This window comes from Dysidea avara, chromosome 5, assembly GCF_963678975.1.
Source record: "Dysidea avara chromosome 5, odDysAvar1.4, whole genome shotgun sequence".
Taxonomy (NCBI): domain Eukaryota; kingdom Metazoa; phylum Porifera; class Demospongiae; order Dictyoceratida; family Dysideidae; genus Dysidea; species Dysidea avara.
The window spans coordinates 9,281,154-9,304,114 of record NC_089276.1 but is presented as its reverse complement, the minus strand read 5'-3'; the positions used below and the strand labels follow the sequence as shown (position 1 = coordinate 9,304,114).

The 22,961-nt window shown below is 37.7% G+C and overlaps 1 protein-coding gene across 1 annotated transcript in view; it reads right to left on the bottom strand.

The window, feature by feature from the left end:
• LOC136254979 (uncharacterized) overlaps positions 1-22,961 on the bottom strand; it is a 143,201-nt gene that overhangs the window by 4,215 nt on the left and 116,025 nt on the right. Inside the window, exons 25-37 of the mRNA XM_066047700.1 lie at positions 20,873-21,215; positions 20,568-20,819; positions 20,152-20,517; positions 19,941-20,093; positions 16,526-16,657; positions 16,344-16,466; positions 16,173-16,292; positions 16,001-16,120; positions 15,781-15,897; positions 15,051-15,347; positions 12,384-12,692; positions 11,118-11,223; positions 10,436-10,721 (exon numbers count right to left, since the gene is read on the bottom strand). Of these exons, the coding sequence (XP_065903772.1) occupies positions 10,436-10,721; positions 11,118-11,223; positions 12,384-12,692; positions 15,051-15,347; positions 15,781-15,897; positions 16,001-16,120; positions 16,173-16,292; positions 16,344-16,466; positions 16,526-16,657; positions 19,941-20,093; positions 20,152-20,517; positions 20,568-20,819; positions 20,873-21,215 (2,724 nt within the window). The remainder of the gene's footprint in view (positions 1-10,435; positions 10,722-11,117; positions 11,224-12,383; positions 12,693-15,050; positions 15,348-15,780; positions 15,898-16,000; positions 16,121-16,172; positions 16,293-16,343; positions 16,467-16,525; positions 16,658-19,940; positions 20,094-20,151; positions 20,518-20,567; positions 20,820-20,872; positions 21,216-22,961) is intronic.

Here is a 22,961-nt window from a genome sequence, read left to right as displayed (position 1 = left end):
TTTCTTGGCCGCCACCTTGGATTTCACATCTTTTTTCACCATGGCCTTTTTGGGGGCCGTACCTTTTTTTACAGCTTAGCTGTTTTTGATTAGATTTCACTTCTTTTTGTATTTGTATACCCCAAAGCTGGCCATAGGCCGGCTTTGGGGATTTTTTAACCAATCTTTTTTCTTTACCACAGGAAGAAGAAAAGATGAAGCAGAAAAGATGAAGCAGATATTAAATACTTAAAATATTTCTGATTTTATCAGTAAATGTACAAATTATATATATATAATACATATATTTATTACAGAACCCTCTACACAGTGGTTTCTGTATAACTGAACACTCTACAAGGTGACTTCTTCTAGCTGATCTCTCTACAGGGTGAATTGTTTGTAGCTGAACTATCTACAAGGTAATTTCTTCTAGCTGATCTCACTACAGGGTGATTTGTTTGTAGCTGAACTATCTACAAGGTAACTTCTTTTAGCTGATCTTTCTACAGGGAAATTTGTTTGTAGCTGAATTTTCTACAGAGTGATTTGTTTGCAGCTGAACTCTCTACATGGTGGTTTCTTTGTAGCTGAACTCTCTACAAGGTAACTTCTTCTAGCTGATGTCTCTACAGGGTCACTGGTTTGTAGCCAAACTCTCTACATGGTGGTTTCTTTGTAACAGAACTCTCTACAAGGTGACTTCTTCTAGCTATATTTCTACAGGGTGATTTGTCTTAGCTGAATTCTCTACATGATGGTTTCTTCGCAGCCGAACTCTCTACAAGGTAACTTCTTCTAGCTGATGTCTCTACAGGGTCACTTATTTGTAGTTCAACTCTCTACATGATGGTTTCTTTGTAGCTGAACTCTCTACAAGGTAACTTCTTCTAGCTGATGTCTCTACAGGGTAACTTGTTTGTAGTTGAACTCTCTACATGATGGTTTCTTTGTAGCTGAACTCTCTACAAGGTAATTTCTTCTAGCTGATCTCTCTACAGGGTGATTTGTTTGTAGCTGAACTCTCTACAGGTGATTTGTTTGTAGTTGAACACTCTACATGATGGTTTCCTTTGTAGCTGAACTCTCTACAAGGTAACTTCTTCTAGTTGATGTCTCTACAGGGTCACTAGTTTGTAGCTGAACTCTCTACATGGTGGTTTCTTTGTAACTGAACTCTCTACAAGGTGGCTTCTACTAGCTGATATTTCTGCAAGATTTGTTTGTACTGTAGCTGAACTCTCTACATGATGGTTTCTTTACAGCTGAACTCTCTACAAGGTTACAAGGTAACTTCTTCTAGCTGATATCTCTACAGGGTCACTTGTTTGTAGTTGAACTCTCTACATGATGGTTTCTTTGTAGCTGAACTCTCTACAAAGTAACTTCTTCTAGCTGATGTCTCTACAGGGTCACTTGTTTGTAGTTGAACTCTCTGCATGATGGTTTCTTTGTAGCTGAACTCTCTACAAGGTGACTTCTTCTAGCTGATCTCTCTAGAAGGTCATTTGTTTGTAGCTGAACTCTCTACAGGTGATTTGTTTGTAGCTGAACTCTCTACATGGTGGTTTCTTTGTAGCTGAGCTCTCCACAAGGTAATTTCTTCTCTATCTGCTCTCTCTACAGGGTGAATTGTTTGTAGCTGAACTCTCTACAAGGTAACTTCTTTTAACTGATCTCTCTACAGGGTGATTTGTTTGTAGTTGAACTCTCTACAGGTGATTTGTTTATAGTTGAACTCTCTACATGATTGTTTCTTTGTAGCTGAACTCTCTACACGGTAACTTCTTCTAGCTGATGTCTCTAGAAGGTCATTTGATTGTAGTTGAACTATCCACAAGGTAATTTCTTCTAGCTGATCTCTGTACAGGGTGAATTGTTTGCAGCTGAACTCTCTACAAGGTGACTTCTTCTAGCTGATCTCTCTACAGGGTGATTTGTTTGTAGCTGAACTCTCTACAGGTGGTTTATTTGCAGCTGAACGCTCTACATGATGGTTTCTTTGTAGCTGAACTCTCCACAAGGTAATTTCTTCTATCTGCTCTCTCTACAGGGTGAATTGTTTGTAGCTGAACTCTCTACAAGGTAACTTCTTCTAGCTGATGTCTCTACAGGGTCACTTGTTTGTAGCTGAACTCTCTACATGGTGGTTTCTTTGTAACTGAACTCTCTACAAGGTGACTTCTTCTAGCTGATCTTTGTACAGGGTGATTTGTTTGTAGCTGAACTCTCTACAAAGAACTTCTTCAAACTGATCTCTGTACAGGGTGAATTGTTTGTAGCTGAACTCTCTACAAGGTAACTTCTTCTAGCTGATCTTTCTACAGGGTGATTTGTTTGTAGCTGAATTCTCTACAGGGCGATTTGTTTGCAGCTAAACTGCTGAACTCTCTACAATGTAACTTCTTCTAGCTGAACTCTCTACGGGTGGCCTGTTTCATACTGATCTCTCTACAGGGTGACTTGTTTCTAGCTGAACTCTCTACAGGGTGATTTGTTTGTAGCTGAACTCTCTTCTTCTAGCTGATCTTTCTACAGGGTGATTTGTTTGTAGCTGAATTCTCTACAGGGAAATTTGTTTGCAGCTGAACTCTCTACATGGTAGTTTCTTTGTAGCTGAACTCTCTCCAAGATAACTTCTTCTAGCTGATCTTTCTACTGGGTGATTTGTTTGTAGTTGAATTCTCTACAGGGCGATTTGTTTGCAGCTGAACTCTCTACATGGTAGTTTCTTTGTAGCTGAACTCTCTACAATGTAACTTCTTCTAGCTGAACTCTCTACGGGTGACTTGTTTCTAGCTGATCTCTCTACAGGGTGACTTGTTTCTAGCTGAACTCTCTACAGGGTGATTTGTTTGTAGCCGAACTCTCTGCAAGGTAACTTCTTCTAGCTGATCTTTCTACAGGGTAATTTGTTTGTAGCTGAATTCTCTACAGGGCTATTTTTTTGCAGCTGAACTCTCTACATGGTAGTTTCTTTGTAGCTGAACTCTCTACAATGTAACTTCTTCTAGCTTAACTCTCTACAGGGTGACTTGTTCCTAGCTGAACTCTCTACAGGTGATCTGTTTGCAGCTGAACTCTCTTACATGGTGGTTTCTTTGTAGCTGAACTTTCTACAAAGTGACTTCTTCTAGCTGATCTATCTACAGGATGACTTGTTTCTAACTGAACACTCTACAGTGTGATCTGTTCATAGCAGAACTTTCTACTGGGTGATTTATTTGCAGCTAAACTCTTTGCATGATTGTTTCTTTGTAACTGAACTTTCTACAAGGTAACTTCTTCTAGCTGATCTCTCTACAGGGCAATTTGTTTGTAGCTGAATTCTCTACAGGGTGATTTATTTGAGCTGAACTCTCTACATGATGGCTTCTTTGTAGCTGAACTCTCTATTAGGTACCTTCTTCTAGCTGATCTGACTACAGGGTGACTTGTTTGTAGCTGAATTCTTTACAGAATAACTTGCAATGTAATATAACTGAGTAAATTATAAATGCTGCTGAATGCTTTATTAGGGTGACTGTTCTATTAGAGTATCTCGATCTCGCATTTGCTGCACGTAGTTGCCTTTCGAATCATAACTCAGTGATTTGTAATCCGATTCTTCTGTACTACTGCAAGGACTTTCTATGATGATTATTCCAGCTACATACTGATTTTCAGCTCGTTGCTCTAAGCGGTTTGCCTGGTAGACACGAAAACTAATAGTTTTTTTATTCATAAAAATTGATCGCGTAATTTTGACACAGGTTGGGTTTTGTGTCATATCTCCATGGTCTTTATCCCGATTCCTTACAAACTACAAAAAGGCACTCCAACGATGGTTGCTCCATCTACATATCAATTTTCAACTGATTCCTCCTAGGGGTTTACTCTGTAGGCGTGACAGACCTTCGACCTTATTTTACGCAAACAATCGGTAATAACTCCGTAAATGTTCATCGGATTCCTACCATAGTTGGTACGGAGATCCGCCTTAATGAGCCCTTTAAGTGTGCCAAATTTCAGCCCAATCCGAGCACGAATTCGTGTTTTATGGCGAATTTTGCGAAGTGTGTGAAATGAAGATGAAAAAAACGAAGAAATTAAAACGAAAGTTTGTTCAATCGTATCTCGGAAATGGCTGGAGCGATTTTCTTCAAATTTGGTATGTAGACTCCCCTAACTGGGCGGCACGTCTCTAGCAAATTTGGTTCCAATCGGATGAGGGATCACAGAGCTACATAGCTGTGAAAATTACGTTTTCTTTCTTCCTGTTAATATACTCACGGTGTGGCGCACCGACTTCTTGGGCCGCACGACACACTACCGAGTGTCTTGATACTGAAATAGCCAAACACAAAATAATGTAATCTCTCAAAATAGCCAAGATATTGAATTTCACTTATTGTAGATTCCCTAAAAATTTGGCAGGAATAAATTAATTCCATTCATGTCTTGCCGAACAATTAGGAATAAAATGTACCAACCCAGTGCTATTGTCAATTTTTTAGGACTCTATCCCTAATACAGTGTGCATGTTTCATGGCTTTGTTATTTATGATCCATTCACTGCTTTCAGGCAGTAATTCTTTCTATTTTTTAATTCTTTCTATAAGGACCAACAGGAACGCCTTGAGGCGGAACTGACAATACTGCAACACTCACAGCACTATATACGGTGATTATCCAGGAAGAATGATCAATGTCATTACACTGCATCACTTTTGAATAGAATCACTCAGACACAACATTAAGGATTTCAACAACTAATAAAAATAGAAACCACAATCAATAGTTTATCTTATTAAACTATCTTGTGATAATCAAGACACACGGTAGTGTGTCGTGCGGCCCAAGAAGCCGGCGCGTAACACCCGTGAGTATATTGACAGGAAGAAAGAAAACGCAATTTTCGCACCTCCGTAGCTCTGTGCTGCCTTGATAAAACAAGACGATTTTTGCTGTGGACACTCCCTCCACCTTCAGCACTCCACAATCCAAATTTGAGCGAAATCGCTTCAAGCGTTCCCGAGATATGCGACTTCAAAAATTGGCTCAGTTTCTTCGTTTTTTTTTCTTATTTTTCTTCCTCTTTTCGCACACTTACAAAAACTGCTATAAAACGCGAACGCCATATCCGATCGCCTTGAAATTTGGTACACAGAAGGGGGGTATAAAGGCGCATCTCTGTACCAACTTTGGCTGGAATACGATAAACAGGCAAAGAGTTATGAGCGATTATTCACGAAAAATAACACCAATATGTTGTCACGCCTACAGGGTAAACCGCGTAAGGGAGAAGCTGAAAATCAGTGGGTGAATAGATTAACTATTGAACCTCAAACCTTTTGTGGTTTGAAAGAAATCGAGCTAAAAACCAGGAAGATACAACGAAAAAACCAACAGTGTGTAACAATTACGCAATCGAGATTAGCTAATAAAAAACGACTGCTTTCCACGCCTACCAGGTAAACCGCTTGGGGTAATGCTTTGAAAATCGCTGTACAGATGGAGTTATCATCTTAGAAAAGTTCTTCAATGGTGTAGAAGAATCAGACTTAAAGCCACGGAGTTATAACACGAAATCCAACTTGGTGTAGCAAGTGTGAGATCGAGATACTCTAATAGAGCAGTCATCCTAATAGAACAGTCATCCTAATAGAGCAGTCACCCGAAGAGAATTCAAGATATGAGCTAGAAACAAGTAACCTGTATAGAGATCAGCTACAAACAAGTCACCTGTAGAGAGATCAGCCACAAACAATTCACCCTGTAGAGAGATCAGCTAGAAGAAGTTACCTTGTAGGGAATTCATGCAACTATAGAAAGAGATAATTCAGCTAGAAGAAATCACCTTGTAGAGTTCAGCTACAAAGAAACCATCATGTAGAGAGTTCAGCTGCAAACAAATCACCTGTAGAGAGTTCAGCTACAAAGAAACCATCATGTAGAGAGTTCAGCTGCAAACAAATCACCTGTAGAGAGTTCAGCTACAAAGAAATCTCCCTGTAGAGAGATCAGCTAGGAGAAGTTTCCTTGTAGAGAGTTCAGTTACAAAGAAACCACCATGTAGAGAATTCGTTTACAAACTAGTGACCCTGTAGAGACATCAGCTAGAAGAAGTTACCTTGTAAAGAGTTCAGCTACAAAGAAACCATTCTGTAAAGATCTCAGCTGCAAAAAAAATCACCTGTACAGAATTCCACTACAAACAAATCACCCTATAGAAAGATCAGCTAGAAGAAGTTACCTCGTAGAGAGTTCAGTTATAAAGAAACCACCGTGTAGAGAATTCATTTACAATCTAGTGACCCTGTAGAGACATTAGCTAGAAGAAGTTACCTTGTAAAGAGTTCAGCTACATAGAAACCATTCTGTAAAGAGCTCAGCTGCAAACAAATCACCTGTACAGAATTCAGCTACAAACAAATCACCCTGTAGAGAGATCAGTTAGAAGAAGTTACCTTGTTGATAGTTCAGCTACAAGCAAATCATCCTGTAGAGAGATCAGCTAGAAGCAGTTACCTTGTAGAGAGTTCAGCTACAAAGAAACTATTATGTGGAGAATTCAGCTGCAAACGAATCTCCCCGTAGAGAGATCAGCTAGGAGAAATTTCCTTGTAGAGAGTTCAGTTACAAAGAAACCACCACGTAGAGAATTCGTTCACAAACTAGTGACCCTGTAGAGACATCAGCTAGAAGAAGTTACCTTGTAAAGAGTTCAGCTACAAAGAAACCATTCTGTAAAGAGCTCAGCTGCAAAAAAATCATCTTTACAGAATTCCACTACAAACAGATCACCCTATAGAAAGATCAGCTAGAAGAAGTTACCTCATAGAGAGTTCTGTTACAAAGAAACCACCATGTAGAGAATTCATTTACAAACTAGTGACCCTGTAAAGACATCAGCTAGAAGAAATTACCTTGTAAAGAGTTCAGCTACATAGAAACCATTCTGTAAAGAGCTCAGCTGCAAACAAATCACCTGTACAGAATTCAGCTACAAACAAATCACCCTGTAGAGAGATCAGCTAGAAGAAGTTACCTTGTAGAGAGTTCAGCTACAAAGAAACCATCATGTGGAGAGTTCAGCTGCAAACAAATCACCTGTAGAAAGTTCAGCTACAAACCAATCTCCCTGTAGAGAGATCAGCTAGAAGAAGTTTCCTTGTAGAGAGTTCAGCCACAAACAAATCACCCTGTAGAAAGATCAGCTAGAAGAAGTTACCTTGTAGAGAGTTCAGTTACAAAGAAACCACCATGTAGAAAGTTCAGCTACAAACTAGTGACCTTGTGGAGACATCAGCTAGAAGAAACTACCTTGTAGAGAGCTCAGCTACAAAGAAACCATTCTGTAAAGAGCTCAGCTGCAAACAAATCACCTGTACAGAATTCAGCTACAAACAAATCACCCTGTAGAAAGATCAGCTAGAAGAAGTCACCTTGTAGAGAGTTCAGTTACAAAGAAACCATCATGAAGAGAGTTCAGCTGCAAACAAATCTCCCTGTAGAGAGTTTAGTTAGAAGAAGTTACCTTGTAGAGAGTTCAGCTACAAAGAAAGCATTCTCTAAAGAGCTCAGCTGCAAACAAATCACCTGTACAGAATTCAGCTACAAACAAATCACCCTGTAGAGAGATCAGCTAGAAGAAATTATCTTGTAGATAGTTCAGCTACAAACAAATCACCCTGTAGAGAGATCAGCCAGAAGAAGTTACCTTGTAGAGAGTTCAGCTACAAATTTAAAGAAACCATCATGTGGAGAGTTCAGCTGCAAACAAATCACCTGTAGAGAGTTCAGCTACAAAGAAACCACCATGTAGGGCGTTCAGCTAGAAGAAGTTACCTTGTAGAGAGTTCAGCTACAAAGAAACCATCACGAAGAGAGTTCAGCTGCAAACAAATCTCTCTGTAGATAGTTCAGTTAGAAGAAGTTACCTTGTAGAGAGTTCAGCTACAAAGAAACCATCATGAAGAGAGTTCAGCTACAAACAAATCACCCTGTAGAGAGATCAGCTAGAAGAAGTCACCTTGTAGAGAGTTCAGCTACAAAGAAACCACCATATAGAGAGTTCAGCTGCAAACAAATCACCCTGTAGAAAAATCAGCTACAAACAAATCACCCTGTAGAAAGCTCAGCTAGAAGAAGTCACCTTGTAGAGAGTTCAGCTACAAAGAATCCACCATGTAGGGAGTTCAGCTAGAAGAAGTTACCTTGTAGAGAGTTCAGCTACAAAGAAACCATCATGGAGAAAGTTCAGCTGCAAACAAATCTCCCTGTAGAGAGTTCAGTTAGAAGAAGTTACCTTGTAGAGAGTTCAGCTACAAAGAAACCATTCTGTAAAGAGCTCAGCTGCAAACAAATCACCTGTATAGAATTCAGCTACAAACAAATCACCCTGTAGAGAGATCAGCTAGAAGAAATTACCTTGTAGAGAGTTCAGCTACAGTAAAAAGAAACCACCATGTGGAGAGTTCAGCTGCAAAGAAATCACCCTGTAGAAAATTCTGCCACAAACAAATTGCCCTGTAGAAAGATCACTAGAAGAAATTACCTTGTAGAGAGTTCAGCTACAAATAAATCATCCTGTAGAGAGGTCAGTTAGAAGAAGTTACCTTGTAGAGAGTTCAGCTACAAAGAAACCATTCTGTAAAGAGCTCAGCAGCAAATAAATCACCTGTACAGAATCCAGCTACAAATAAATCACCCTGTAGAGAGAACAGCTAGAAGAAGTTACCTTGAAGAGTGTTCAGTTACAAAGAAACCACCATGGACAGTTCTGTAATAAATATATGCATTATATATATAATTTGTACATTTACTGATAAAATCAGAAATATTTAAGGTACATCTGCTTCATCTTTTCTTCTTCCTGTGGTAAAGAAAAAGATAGGTTAAAAAAGTCCCAAAGCAGACCATAGGCCGGCTTTGGGGTATACAAATGCAAAAAGAAGTGAAATCTAATCCAAAACAGCCAAGCTGTAAAAAAGGTGTGCGGCCCTCAAAAAGGCTATGGTGAAAAAAGATGTGAAATCCAAGGTGGCGGCCAAGAAATGGCTGTGATGGTAGGTTAATGGTAAAAATTTTAATAACGACAATTCAGGTGAATTTTGTGCCAATTGACCAAGCGGCACCAAATTCACCTGAATTGTTGTTATTAAAATTTTACCATTAACCTACCATCACAGCCATTTCTTGGCCGCCACCTTGGATTTCACATCTTTTTTCACCATAGCCTTTTTGAGGGCCGCACACCTTTTTTACAGCTTGGCTGTTTTGGATTAGATTAATTATATCTTGATACCAGATGCTGCATGAAGTGTTCCATGACTTAAGAGAGCATTATCTGAGTGTGTAAAGAGATGTGGGTTCCAGCAGAGGTTTTATTCTGTGAACAGAAACAAAGATTGTTTTGCAATAGCTGTGATGTCACACAAGCTGTTGGGCACATTCCCTGAATAATTTCACACTTGGTGCTTCATCCAGCACGGAGTAGCATATTGTGTGAGGTCACTGAGAATCCTCAGTACTCAAGAGATCTTTGTCAACTAGTACTTCAAGTGCTGAAAAATTAGTGTGCTTTGGGCACATAAACTTAATTATTAGTTTCTCATCCCCACCCGCATCAACATTTTTCTTACCCCATCAAGGATTTTTTGCACCACTGGTGGCTAAGGGATGCCAATCAGCACCTTTTATAGTTGGTACCTTGCTAGAGCAGTCTAGGAAAATTGCATTTTGAGTCATTTTAGCCAGCTAATTCAGCTATCTAGTTAGTAAAATAAAATTCCACCCTCCTGCACTGCTATTTTTAGTACACAGGAGGATGAGAAACTAACAATTAAGTTTATATGGCCTTATAATTTGAAACTTTCTTTGTGCTTGCCAAAATTTAGAGCACATTGTGTTCAAAGCACGGAGAGTACCGAATATTTAGAGATGCTGAAATTTTAGGGAATTTACGGTATGATAATAAAATAATGAAGGATGTTGAAGAAGGAACATAAACCTACAGTAGAAACTAAAAGCCGAACCCAACCCTGATGCTAAATGAGGTTTGCCTGTTACACATAATGCTGTCTTTAATTTTTCTTTATAAACATAATAGGTATTTATGTGAGATTGAGGTGAGCTAGGGTACAAATGCCAATCTCAGCTCTCCTCAAACTACCACCGTCATTCAGATAGTAAAGATATTATCAGGAAAACCTCAGATAGCTATGGTGTGGGTCAAGCTCAGGTTTGGTTTCTTCTTAAGTGGGTGTAGTAATAGGTTCCTCTTTCTTCTTAATGTATAACATCCTCTGGAATTATAGAAAAGTGAGTTCAAACTTTCATACAGCTATGTAGTTTTCTTGAGTTGCTCTAGTCAGTGTCAATAGTTTGCAGTGGTCCTTATTGACACTGATGGTTGATTTCAACACCCACTGCATTAAGCATTTCCACTGTGTTACTAGTCTTGTGCTCTTACCACACGTCCAGTATCAGATTGCAGTCTAACATAGTAGAACATTCCATATCTGGTACTCTCAGATAATCTTCTGTTGATATATTCTGTTCTATCAGATCCTACAGTAGTCTCTCCACCACCAACAACAAATGTTAATGGTACATCTTCTATATTGATCCACACTGCTGCAGTATAGACACCATCTCTCCCAGGATAAGGAAGTGGTAGCTGGTCATTATTCCCAGTAATAATATCCCTTGGAGTGTTGTTGATCTCATCTCCAGAAACTACAACAACTCCATATACACTGGAAAATAAAAAAGTACAATTTTGTAAATTGCAAATCATAACTAAAATGCACTGTACAATCATGATGAGTCCACAATATTAATATTTTATTATTTGTGGTGTTTTTATGCAAGGTACACATACACTGGAACCTTATTATCCTCACTTAATTGCTAAAAGATGATGCACTTTTAGCCCCATAAATGCTCCGTAGTGACTTCCTCCTCTGCCCATGCACTAAACTGCACAGTACTAAGTGTTAGCACTGACAGCATTAGTTGCATTTCAGTTGTTACTTAAACACATTTACATACATTTCTTAGTTACAGACATTTCTGAAATATGGAGAGTATGTACCAGACTGCCAGGGTAAGAGAAATTCCACTGTACATTGTATCAAAGCTTAGAAACTTACTATATGCCTCCAGTTTCGATTTGCTGAGGTGGTGGTAGTACTACAGTGATAGTGGTTGTAGTAGGTGCATGAGTTGGAGACACTGTTACAGGAGGTGTTAGAGGCGCTGCAAAGGAATATTCTGAATATGACACAGTAGTAAACTTTACACAATATATGTAGGCACCAAGCTAGCTAGTGATGCACTGATTAATCGGTAAATAACCGGAAATCAGTTTATATACAAAATTTCAGCAATATCAGTATCAGTAAAATTAATATTAACAAATCAATTAGCCAATTAACCGTCATGATAGCACTTTAAATTAAACAAATTTAAAGTTTTAAAATGGCAATTTTGAAAATGTGTCTATGTGGAATTATGGTAACTATAACATCAGACTGGTTATCGGTATTAGCCATTATGTGAAATACATTATCAACTAATCTGCAATCTCTTATCAGTGCATCACTGCACCAAACACACCTTCAGCTACTTATACATACATACATAATGTGAGCACTTGAGCAGACATTAATATGTTTTGTAATCTTGGCATTGATGCAGAAGCAAATTACTCAGTAAATCCATTTATATATTTGATACGAGGGCTGGGAAATTATACCAACTGTGGGATTAATCGTGATTTTCTCTGAACATTGTGATGTTGACATGTATTTGTGATGTTGACATGTATTGGTGATGTTGTGACATCACATATAGGTGGCACATACTGTTCTGGAAGTACACAATCCGGAAAACAAACCCTACACTTGTTCACTGCATGAATATATCTTCCCACATAGTTAAGAGCTTATCTGTTAGAAACCGTTGAATTCTAAGAATGCTATTATTCATTATGCTGTTTGTATAATAACTACTTATGGCCTTAATTGTGTTGAGCAGTTGTACACAATTTCATTGTGCAGTGTTAAAATAAGCAATTCATACAAGGTTATGCATACACGTGATGATGCTATTAATGCATGCAAGTTATAACATTGCAATAGTTATCTAATCATGATATGTTGCATCATACAATTGTGAAAGCAGCAAAACGTCACAATCTCTCAGCCATATTTACCATTTCCAACCCCATTACCATTGTTGTGTGATAAAAGTCTACTCTGGAAAAAATCGATGGGTACATATCTTCTTAATATAACAGATTATATAGCTTATTGCAATTTACAAATGTCATACTAGAAGGTTCTGGCTTTATGGCATTGTGTTGGTAGCATAGAGGAACAACAGTTTCTATTACTACTATACATACACTATTGTACCTTCGTTCATTGTTCTAACACTAACTGGTATGCTGGGTACACTGGGACAAATATCATTGATGGCAATCACAATAAAAGTATAATTCTCCCCAGGATGAAGGTCAGTGATCATGGTCTGCTCCTCCACACTAGTCACTGTCACATCTTGTGGTCGACTAATAGGTGCCATTACCAGACGATCAGGATTCTGGTACATGATATAGTAGCCAGTAATTGGAGCATTATTGTCATGAGGTTCAGTCCAGTTAATGAAGAGACCACGTGAAGTAACATCAAACAACTGAACATTGATGGGTTGGTCAGGACAATCTGTGAGGGCAAAGATGTAATCAATGGCATATAGACTACAGTACACCTAGTATCCACACAAAAAATGTGTTGGCCAAGAAAAGGCTGCAATGATGTTAACGCTAATTTTAATAGCATCATTTTTCATTAAAATCATTGCAGCCATTTCTTGGTTGCCACCAGATTTCAAAACCTTTTCACCAAGGATATTGAAGATTACACGCTTTTTCACAGCTTGGCTGTTTTGGCTGGATATACAAAGAATTAAATGGTAATAACTCACACAGCTATGCCAGTGACACCTCTGAGTCATATAACAGACATACTGTAAAGCCAGAAAGTTTGGTGAATTCAATGAGTGAGCAAAGTAATATCTGCTAAATCGTCTGTCCAATACAAACCTGTATCAAACAGTACAGTAGCACCATTTAAGTAGGGACCGCCCCAAAAATTTCATGTGTCACCCCCAATTTTGCTTTGAAAATCACCCTGAAAACATCTTACATGACAAAATTCACCTTTACGGAATAGCACTAGCCCATAATAATATTATATAATACAGCATTAAGTATAACAAATACTTGGGTGGATAATTCTTTTAATAATACCATACCTGTTTCACTGCCTGTACAAAAGTCTCAATAGTAGCAGTGAAATTTATCCCATATTTCACTGACAGCAGTGAAAAAGTTGTAATTGCAATTTCATTGGCTAGAATTTATGTTAACAATGTAGCGCCAATTAGTGTCGATGCATGTTTAGTACATAGTGACAAATTGCGTACATAGCAAAGCTAATGCACAGCATGCAGCGAGTATGGTATTAACTGGGAATAGCATGGGTAGTAGTGAAATTTGGGATAAATACCACTCTTGTTGTATTGGAAATGGTAAATTTCACTTGGCTTCGCCTCATGAAATTTATCCCCCGTTTCCAATACAACACTCGTGATATTTATCCCGAATTTCACTGTTACCCATGCTATTACTAGTACAAATCGAATTTTAATCTCACTGCCTCACTGACTGGCTGCCTGACCATAGTTGCAAGGCTAGAAGCCAAATGAAACAGTACAAGGCCACCATTTTGCGCCACAATAACAAATTCACTAGTAGGATGTGCTTTTTGGGGTTGACGAGTTTAGACCCTCCATGCCTTAATTCTAATCAGGCTGCTTGTCTTCTTCATTCAACGAAACCACATTGAGGCATTAATTTTCTGTATCAATACTCTCTTTTAGCAGCATATTTAGATCGCAGAATTATTTCAGAGCTGGATTTCAGAAGCGCTTCAGTCCTGGCACTACTATAAGAGGTATACTAGCTAGATATCTGCAACTTCATGATTGGGACCGTGTTCACGGTAGGTTCGTGACCACACCCATTAAATAAAGATCTAGGTGAACTAATAGTGATACAGTATGGAGACCACACCTATTAACAATCTAGTCATTTTACTTAGCAGTAAACAAGATGACCTCACCCCCTATTGGTCTAGCTAGCAGCACACCCCTTGGCTGACTCGAGATACTCTAATGCAACAGTCATATGTGATATTCTAATAGAACAGTCACAAGTTACACTGTAGCTAGTTGTACTACAACTAAACACTAATATTTTTTTAAAAAATTAATAGGGATTTACAATAAATAGTAGTGAAACAAGAGATGAATGATGGTATACAGCATAGCTCGGTGGGGAAGTCCCTACTTTGACACATTAGCTATAACGATCTTTGCTCAGTGGCAAAGTAGGGATAGGGACTTCCCACCGAGCTATGCTGTAATACCTCTAGTTTCACTACTTTTTATTGCATTTCATTTTTAAATTAACAATTTGAAATATCCTAGTTAGCTCTACTAAATCCACCAAACTTTTTCCTTGACAAACTCCTATCGTGGCAAATTCGCCAAAGTTTCCTTCCACCAAACTTTTTGGTTATACAGCATACAATTTCCAGCCAAGTTTATTAATGAGTGTAGTTATATCACAGGCGCTCACATTGGGGTATATAGAGGGTAGGGTTTAAAATGGATGAGGACAGCAGTGATAAGCTCTGGCCCAAATTAAATATCACTGGGAGCTTTGAATGTATGCACTGAAATGGCATAAAATACACAATTTTTACATTTGTATAACTAGCCAAGCCAAATTTCCAGTCACTCGAGTACTTCATCAAGGCAACTGGAGAGTTGTATACACCATTTCTATAGAAGCTCATCTTTAGAAAACAAAATTTATGATATGGTTAGTGCAAAAATGCTACACCATCTGGAGCTGTATTGTTTTAAAATAATTACAGTTTTTGATAGAATAATAGTTTTCCACACCAGATCATATGTTGTACACGGGAACCATAATACAATATCTTTTTGCTAACCTTGTAAAATAACTGTAGCATTCTCTATGTCAGTACCCACTACATTAGTAGCTACACACTGGTATAGTCCTGTATCACTAGTAGTAGCATTAGTGACAGTGATAACACTACTATTAGATCGTAGTCCATCTGTTGATGCAATTGTGATCACTGATGGGTCTCTGATGGTATAGGCTGTGCCATTCTGTCTCCACTCTATGGTAGGAACTGGAAAACCTGTAGCTGTACAGGTGAGTGTAAATGACTGTCCAGCTGTGACATTTTGTGTCAGTGGACTATTCATTATCACTGCAGCCACTATAGAAAAGAGAAGAAATCAATGAAATAGTTCGAGGAACCATCTGTAAAAACTTGAGTACATTTCATTTGCAAACAACATGTCCAATACTTTGGTTGTAAGTTTCCTAATTCATCAATTATTTTATAACTCAGCAATACTGGTATTTAAGCAAAATTCTGTAGGTAAAATAATTTCCTACTTCTCATGGGCTAGCAAACGCTTGGCCTTTTTTGTAATGCAAACTTGATATACACAATAAACCCATCCAACCATTGTAACATGTACTGTGCATTAGTTTCTGGACTAAAAATGTTTTTGATTGGAGTACGTAGGTGAATCCACATCCCAGCACTGACAATAGCATTGGTCCCAAAATTTGTATGCCTGTAAGTGTTGTGCTTTTTTACAGTGTGAAACTACTGACTTTTACATGTACGTATAGTAGCTTACCTAAACACTCATCATCCATCATTACTGTACCAGGGGGACATAGACATTCAAAACTACCATCAATGTTATTACACAGCAAATCTGACATGCATGGAAGAGTTAAGCATTCATTGATATCTAAACAAAAGACAACACAAAGAACGCCACAACAGTGAAAACATATAGATTAGCAACAAACAAGTTGTAGTATATATAAAGCTGGTAGTTAGGATTAACTTACCATTGCAATTCCTGCCATCACTGTCCAATGTATAACCAGTATTACAGAAGCACATAAAGCTGCCAATTGTGTTGGTACAATTTTGACTGCAGGCCCCATCAATATCACACTCATTAACATCTGTACAGAATTAATTGCACTAAAAAGTAGAGAACTATAACACAATTATTACCAATGCATGATACGTTGTCATTATCAAGTAGATACCCTCTTTCACAGCTACAAATTTCCATTCCATTGTCAACACCACACAACTGGTCACAATTATTGGTAGGTGAACATGCTGCTATGACTGTAATATATCATTTGGTGACTGACAGGTTTTGCTGATATTAATAATTACCATTACAAGTGGTATCATCAGGATTTAATTTAAATCCTGGCCTACAGCTGCAGTTAAAGGATCTATCGATATTGATGCAATCTTGTTGGCAGTTGTCACTTTGCACAGTACATTCATCTACATCTGTATAAACACAGACACGTTTTTAAATACATTTATACCAGTGGACAAATAATGGTTACCTTCACAGAGTGATGGAGATGTTGAAGAAGGCTGATAGCCAGTTATACAAGAACAGGTGAAACTACCAGCTGTGTTTGTACACTCTTGTAGTTGTGTACAATTGTCAGTGTTATCTGCACACTCATCAATATCTGTGAACATGTAAATAACATATGGAATGAAATCTTTGAAGTAGCTACATAAAATATATACAAGTATGAGCAACAAAATAAGCAGCTTGCTTAAAGGATATGTTTTGCCAATGGCACGAACGAGTAGAGTATCAGGGAGGTTGAGATGGGTTCTTTTGTCTCACTAGTGTTTTCCACATTTGGTGGAATGAGTGGGTGTATAATATTGTTTACAAGCATCTGGCTTATTTACTGTCTTAGAAAAGGAGTGTTCCCTAACAGTAGTGTTATGGCCTGGCTATGTTGTCACCTTAGTTTTTTTGCTACTGTGTTCAGCAATTACTTGTCTGAGGGGAGCATACTCCCATAGTGGCTGCCCAGCCACTATAGGGCACTTGACCTTGCTTTGATAGTAGGTAGCAGGTCAGTTGCTTTAATTCTTTCCCACTTGATTTCAGTCTTTCTTCTGGCTAGCACTTTAACATCTAGTGCTAGGATTGGTGGTAAGGGGTGCTGGATACCCCAAGAACAAAATAAATAAATAAATGAAAAACACTGTCCTAACTTAAATTGTCAAAGTACTCACTCAATGAGTAAAAACCATGCATGTTGCTTCCATTATCAAATAAGGCCTACTACCACAGCTAGCTACAGCCAACTGTGGGTATGCTTCTTGAAAATGCTTTGGAAATATTGTATTGTGTTTCTATGTTAATTTTCTTGCATTCATATGAGCAAAAGATTTTTTCCCAATACGTAAGAATTGAACATTGTATAGCACTTAAACTTCTGCAGTGGCAAGCTTTACTTCAGTTAGAAATATGAGTGTAATGAATTTCTAAAGGTTTTGAGAGCAAAATTCTCTATGGGTGTTAAACGATCAGATAACCAGATCGTGTAGGTTGCCAATTTTTTTGAATTGAAAAGGGGGTGTCCCTTCCATTTTACATACTATTATAAGGATTGAATTTGTCTTAGAATTATCATAAGAAATTACAATACAAACTATGAAACAGTCAAGGCAGCAATTATTACTATAATGACTGACTATTAATTACAAATGCATGGAATTATAATAAGTAAATTAGCTATGTATTATTAGAAACTAGATAATAGCACAGCATGTATCTCGTCTTTGTATAACTATTATACATGCATGGTTCATTAACGCTCTACTTAGCAAGGGATAGTTATAAAATGATATGGTCATCCGATTTAGAAGTAGCACATCATCGGCTTTGTTGCAGTAGTAGAAATTGTCATTTGGAAAGTCTGAGAGCTATGGCTCATCATCGGCTTGTATTAGCCAGGATAGCTATGGTATAGTTATCAAGGCATGTGTATACAAAATTAAATACTATCATGTTGTCTACTGAAAAGATTGCAAAACGATAAACACATTATAGGTAGAAGTTAATAGATTAGAGCTGGCAATCAATAGACCAAAATGGTAGAGGAAGACGACAGAAAGGTGCAAGTCACCATAAGTGACTGGATTTCAGAAACCTGATCCAAATCACACATCAGTAGTTTCAAGATAAATGGCTTTAAAGAATTCAGGCCATGTAAATATTGCCAAGGACACATGAAATTTACACCTGAGATGCATCAATTTATTGTCTTTCAGAGCATCCTCCGTATTCATTTCTACATGTGCATTTTCTCACCATATAGGACAGAAAATCTGACGAGTTGGATAAGCAAAATAGTACCATGAGTGTTCAAAAGGGAAGGAGGTGGGGGAGTGGAGGGGTGGAGTTCAAAATGAAGGGGCACCATGGTTGAAGTCCAGACATGAGGTTACAGGGCTGCACTGGCTCCTTAGTAGCTGTTATGCAGACACAGAAAAAACATCTGGCCAACTATAACAGGCCATCCACCAGTTCAATATTGATTCTCATCAAGACATACCGAGGTCAGAGGTCACCATTCAAATTTTCATGCCACCTAGAAAAAAACAGTACCTAAAACTAGAGTTTAAATCAGTTTGAGCAATGCTGAGGCTCAAAACCAATAGTGTGGTAGTGTAGTTATCCACTGGTGGTTCTAGTTGATTTTGTCTGATGTGCAATTTGGACCAGTTTTGTAAAATCTGGTCCTGTACAACCTTACATATATCCACACATGTAATTGAGCAAAAGATAAACTGTAATTTCACAAAGAGTTTCATACCTATCCTATCTCATATATAGGACCAATTAATCCATACCAATTTGTGACCGGATTTGCGAAAAGGAGTCTTCCACACACATCCAATTGCATAAACTTGGGAGACCATAATGTTGTGATCAAGTAACATACCACTTGGCAATTTTCACGGTCAATTCAGCTGTGCGGGTGCTCACTTCTGACCAACTTGTAAGTCAATAGCTGTTTCCCATCTGAAGTTATGAATTGTCAAAGTCAGAAAATTGGATGTGTGTAGAAGACCCCTTTTCGCAAATCCGGTCACATTTGTGATCGTCTCAGCAAAAACCCATCTAGTTTGCACCACCATATGATTTGAAAAAAATTTCTTTTTAATTGGTGAAATTACATGTGTTACAAAGAAAATTTTATGCAAGGTTTAATTGAGCAGGAAAGGAACTCTTAAATTGATCAAACCTACAGTATACACCATCTTTTGCCTACTCATGGGGAGCTCGAAAATCTTTGCTTCATTTCTGTAGCCTCAATGGTTTGCATGTCATGTACATTTGTTTACGATGTGGTAGACGTAAACTACCATTTTTACAACAAAATCTCCTTCATATGCCTATGTGCAAGTGATTGTAGGGCTAAAACTGTATCTTGGTTGACCTACCAATCCATGGTGAACATTCGAACTTTGTAGTCTAATCAAAACGGAATGTGGCTGCAAGTGTAAGCACTTGTAGTCTATTTTTAATACAGTCACCGCACAAATCAATTTCCTTGTTCTTCCTACTTTCTAGCGCTGTAATTCCAACACTACTTAGCATAATCGACTGAAACTTTGATGAACCATTCCTTGGACAATGAAGATAATGCTGAGAAATTTTTTAAAAACTTTGGAGGTTGAGTGAACTAGACGGGTTTTTGCTGAGATGATCACATTTGTTATATGACTTCGAGGGGTAAACAGATCAAGAACCTGATGTGATAGAAAGCAGGTAATAGAGTAAACAGACTGCATAAAAGTATTGCATGCACTGAACTGTATGTAGACAACATTTTGTACTGTTAATCCAGTTTGAATATGTGATACAAAGCGTGACATGCAACATGCAAGCCTATACAGGTTTTTATATACATCTTCAATTTATATACTACAATAGTTACATACCATCACATTTGGAGTCAATGGTCACATATCCATCAGGACAAGTACACTGTGCACCAGACATTGGTGCAGTGTTGTCAATACACATTTGTCCTTCAAGGCAAGAGGTCATGGCACAACCATCAGCATCATTTTCACAAAAGTCTCCATCATAAGCTACACATAATTAGTTTATAGTATATTTACACATGTGTCATATATGTACTGTACATACCTGAAGGACATTCACAGTTCAGTACAATAAAAAGCAGTTCAAGGTTTAAAACACCAGCTTCAGTACAGATTCCATTACTCATACAACCACACAACTGAACACGAGGGCTGAACACTGATGAAACATTTCCTGATCCTATAGCCACAATTGTTACGTTCAACTCTTCACCTACATCTAATGGCATCCACGTAAGAACATAATCATCATTTGACATATTAGTGACATAAATATTTGAAGGTAAGTCAAATTGCCCATTGACCATAACATTTACACTTGTACTATCAGTAACCATAAATGAGTATGTAGAGTTGGTGCCAACTGTGGCCATAAACACTGCTGGAGCAGTTATATTAGGTGGAAAGGTTTCTGTGGAAAGTGACATATACATTATACTGACCACATAATATGTGTAATACCTAATGTCACAACTTGTTCTACTGCTTGTTCTTCAAATTGCAGGGTATCCATGCCCACATTTGCATCACCAGTTTGGTCAACATCAAAGAAGCATTGTGGATTATCCCCACAGATATCAACAAGGGTGCTATTTCCTTCCAGACTGGACATGATTTCATCCAAAAATGGTGGCATATGGCTGGGATTTGAAAAATCTCTCGCACTTTGATCAGGAGCATAAGTGAAAATGCTTTCATCAACAGTAATTTGCCCTGAAAGAAAGTTTACTACAACCATTACACAATGTGGATTATATTTGCCATACATGATTGTCCAAATACATGTTTTTCTGCATCAGTTGATTCAGTTGATAACATAGTTCCATTTCGGAAGATCAAGTCATCAGAAATGTTTCCATTAAGTGTTCCCAGCAATCCTTCAGTTTTGCTATTAAGTGTTGGAGGTACGTTAAGTACAAAACTGAGTATCCCATTTGAATAGTTTGCAGTGAGACCAAATCCCGAAGGAAAGTCTACTAACATGGAATTACTTGCACTTCTCTCAAGGAAATATGTAGAATCAGAAATGTTAGAACCAGTCGCAGTTAGTTGAGTTGAAACATCACTGCCATTTATTAATACATCAAATTCTCCACTTGTAATACCCAACTAAATGAAAAAAAAGCATGAAAGGTTGAATGTGTTACCTTTAAATAATTATGCTCAAATCTGCTTTACTTTTAAGAAATGCTTATTATGCTTACATGAAGCTATCAAAATGTTTGTGCACTACAGCCTTAATGCACAGTGACAGTAGCATACAAGTGTTTCATGCTTCTACTTAAAAGTAATAATATTGCATAACACATTACTTATGTAATGCGTTACACCCAACACTGCATGTCAGTCATCACCAGCATGGGTTTCACCAAATAACATTACTGTCCACTAAGCTACTTGGTAGTCACAGTGACTACACCTCAAAATAATTGCTATAGACTAATAAAACTACTACATAACAAAAAATAAAGTAATATACCACAACAAAACAATTATTTATTTATTATAATTTTTTTTATTAAGACTTTACAGCACAAGTGCTAAAGGTTTGTAGGACACCTGGTCCTACAGCCAGTATAAAGTTGTTACAAAAAGTATGTTTGAAAAGGTGGAGAAAGGAGAAAAAATCCATGACTGGACCTGGGCAACTTTGAACCTGCAGCCATCCGACTAGTAGTTGATCTGAATGATCTGAACTAATTTAAAGACAACCTTCCCCTTCACCTCATTCTCACAAACTGTGTTTCTATATTCATTTGTGAGTCTTCTATAATAATACAGTAAAAGTAGATCATAAATATTGCTTTTTGAGACTGGTTTTCCCAGACTGGGTCACATTTTAGTGTGATGTGAAAATACTGCACAAGAAGGATATATATTGTGATAGCAAGTCAGATAGAGAATTTCGTATCGCCTATTTAAAAGTATTGAGAAATGCTGGTTTAGTATGTTATAGCTCGGCAATGGTAGAAGCTACTTATACCAAATTTTCACATGTTTTGCATGAGTTTCTTACCTTCAAAAGCATCCACAGTAGAAGTAGTCAAGACTTAAGTTTCCTTTCATTTTAGATAATTTTTAACTCGATGTTTACTCTACCAGGCAAGCTCCAAAAAGGGTGGGAGGTGGGTCCTGGAGGCGGGCAAGAGATTGTTTTAAAAAATTAAAGAGAAAGGCATAGGGATAAATTAGGCCACATTATTAGCCATTCAGGTCTCAAAACTGGCTAAAATGAAGACATTTACAGCACAGATCTTTATTCAACACCATGGAGCTGTATAGCCACACACAGCCATTCCAAGCCTGGTCAGACTGCTCATACAGATCATCACTGTGCTTGGGAAAAGCTCATTTTGATTATGAAATTTGATATTGTATTAATGTAGCTTTGTGTTCTTGGTGAAAAATCAAAGAAGTTGTCATGGATACTATGACCTGTTTTCCCAGACCCATAGTCATCTTCTGTGGCTCAGAAATGATTCACAGTATTTGAAAACGGTATCAGCTAAAAACTGTTTAACTTGATAACAAGTAAAAAAGTTTTAACACGTTATGGACTATATCTGCAAAAGTCAATGAAGCATTTGGTTATTCCACAAATGAGACTTGCATTTCAGAATATGTGTATTCTGCTAAGCAATGCACAATACCAGTGGAAGAATGTCAAAATTGCATTCAACATGTGGTTTTATAAGACTAAACTGCTACATAGCTGTTGCCGTCATGAATAGGTGCATAAATTACTGTCTAAGAATGTAAATTGGCCAAAACAGTGAGTTCTTGATACATTGAATCACAGTTCTCACAGTAAAATGTTGCATATACATTCACAATAATATGCAGTTCATTGGGACA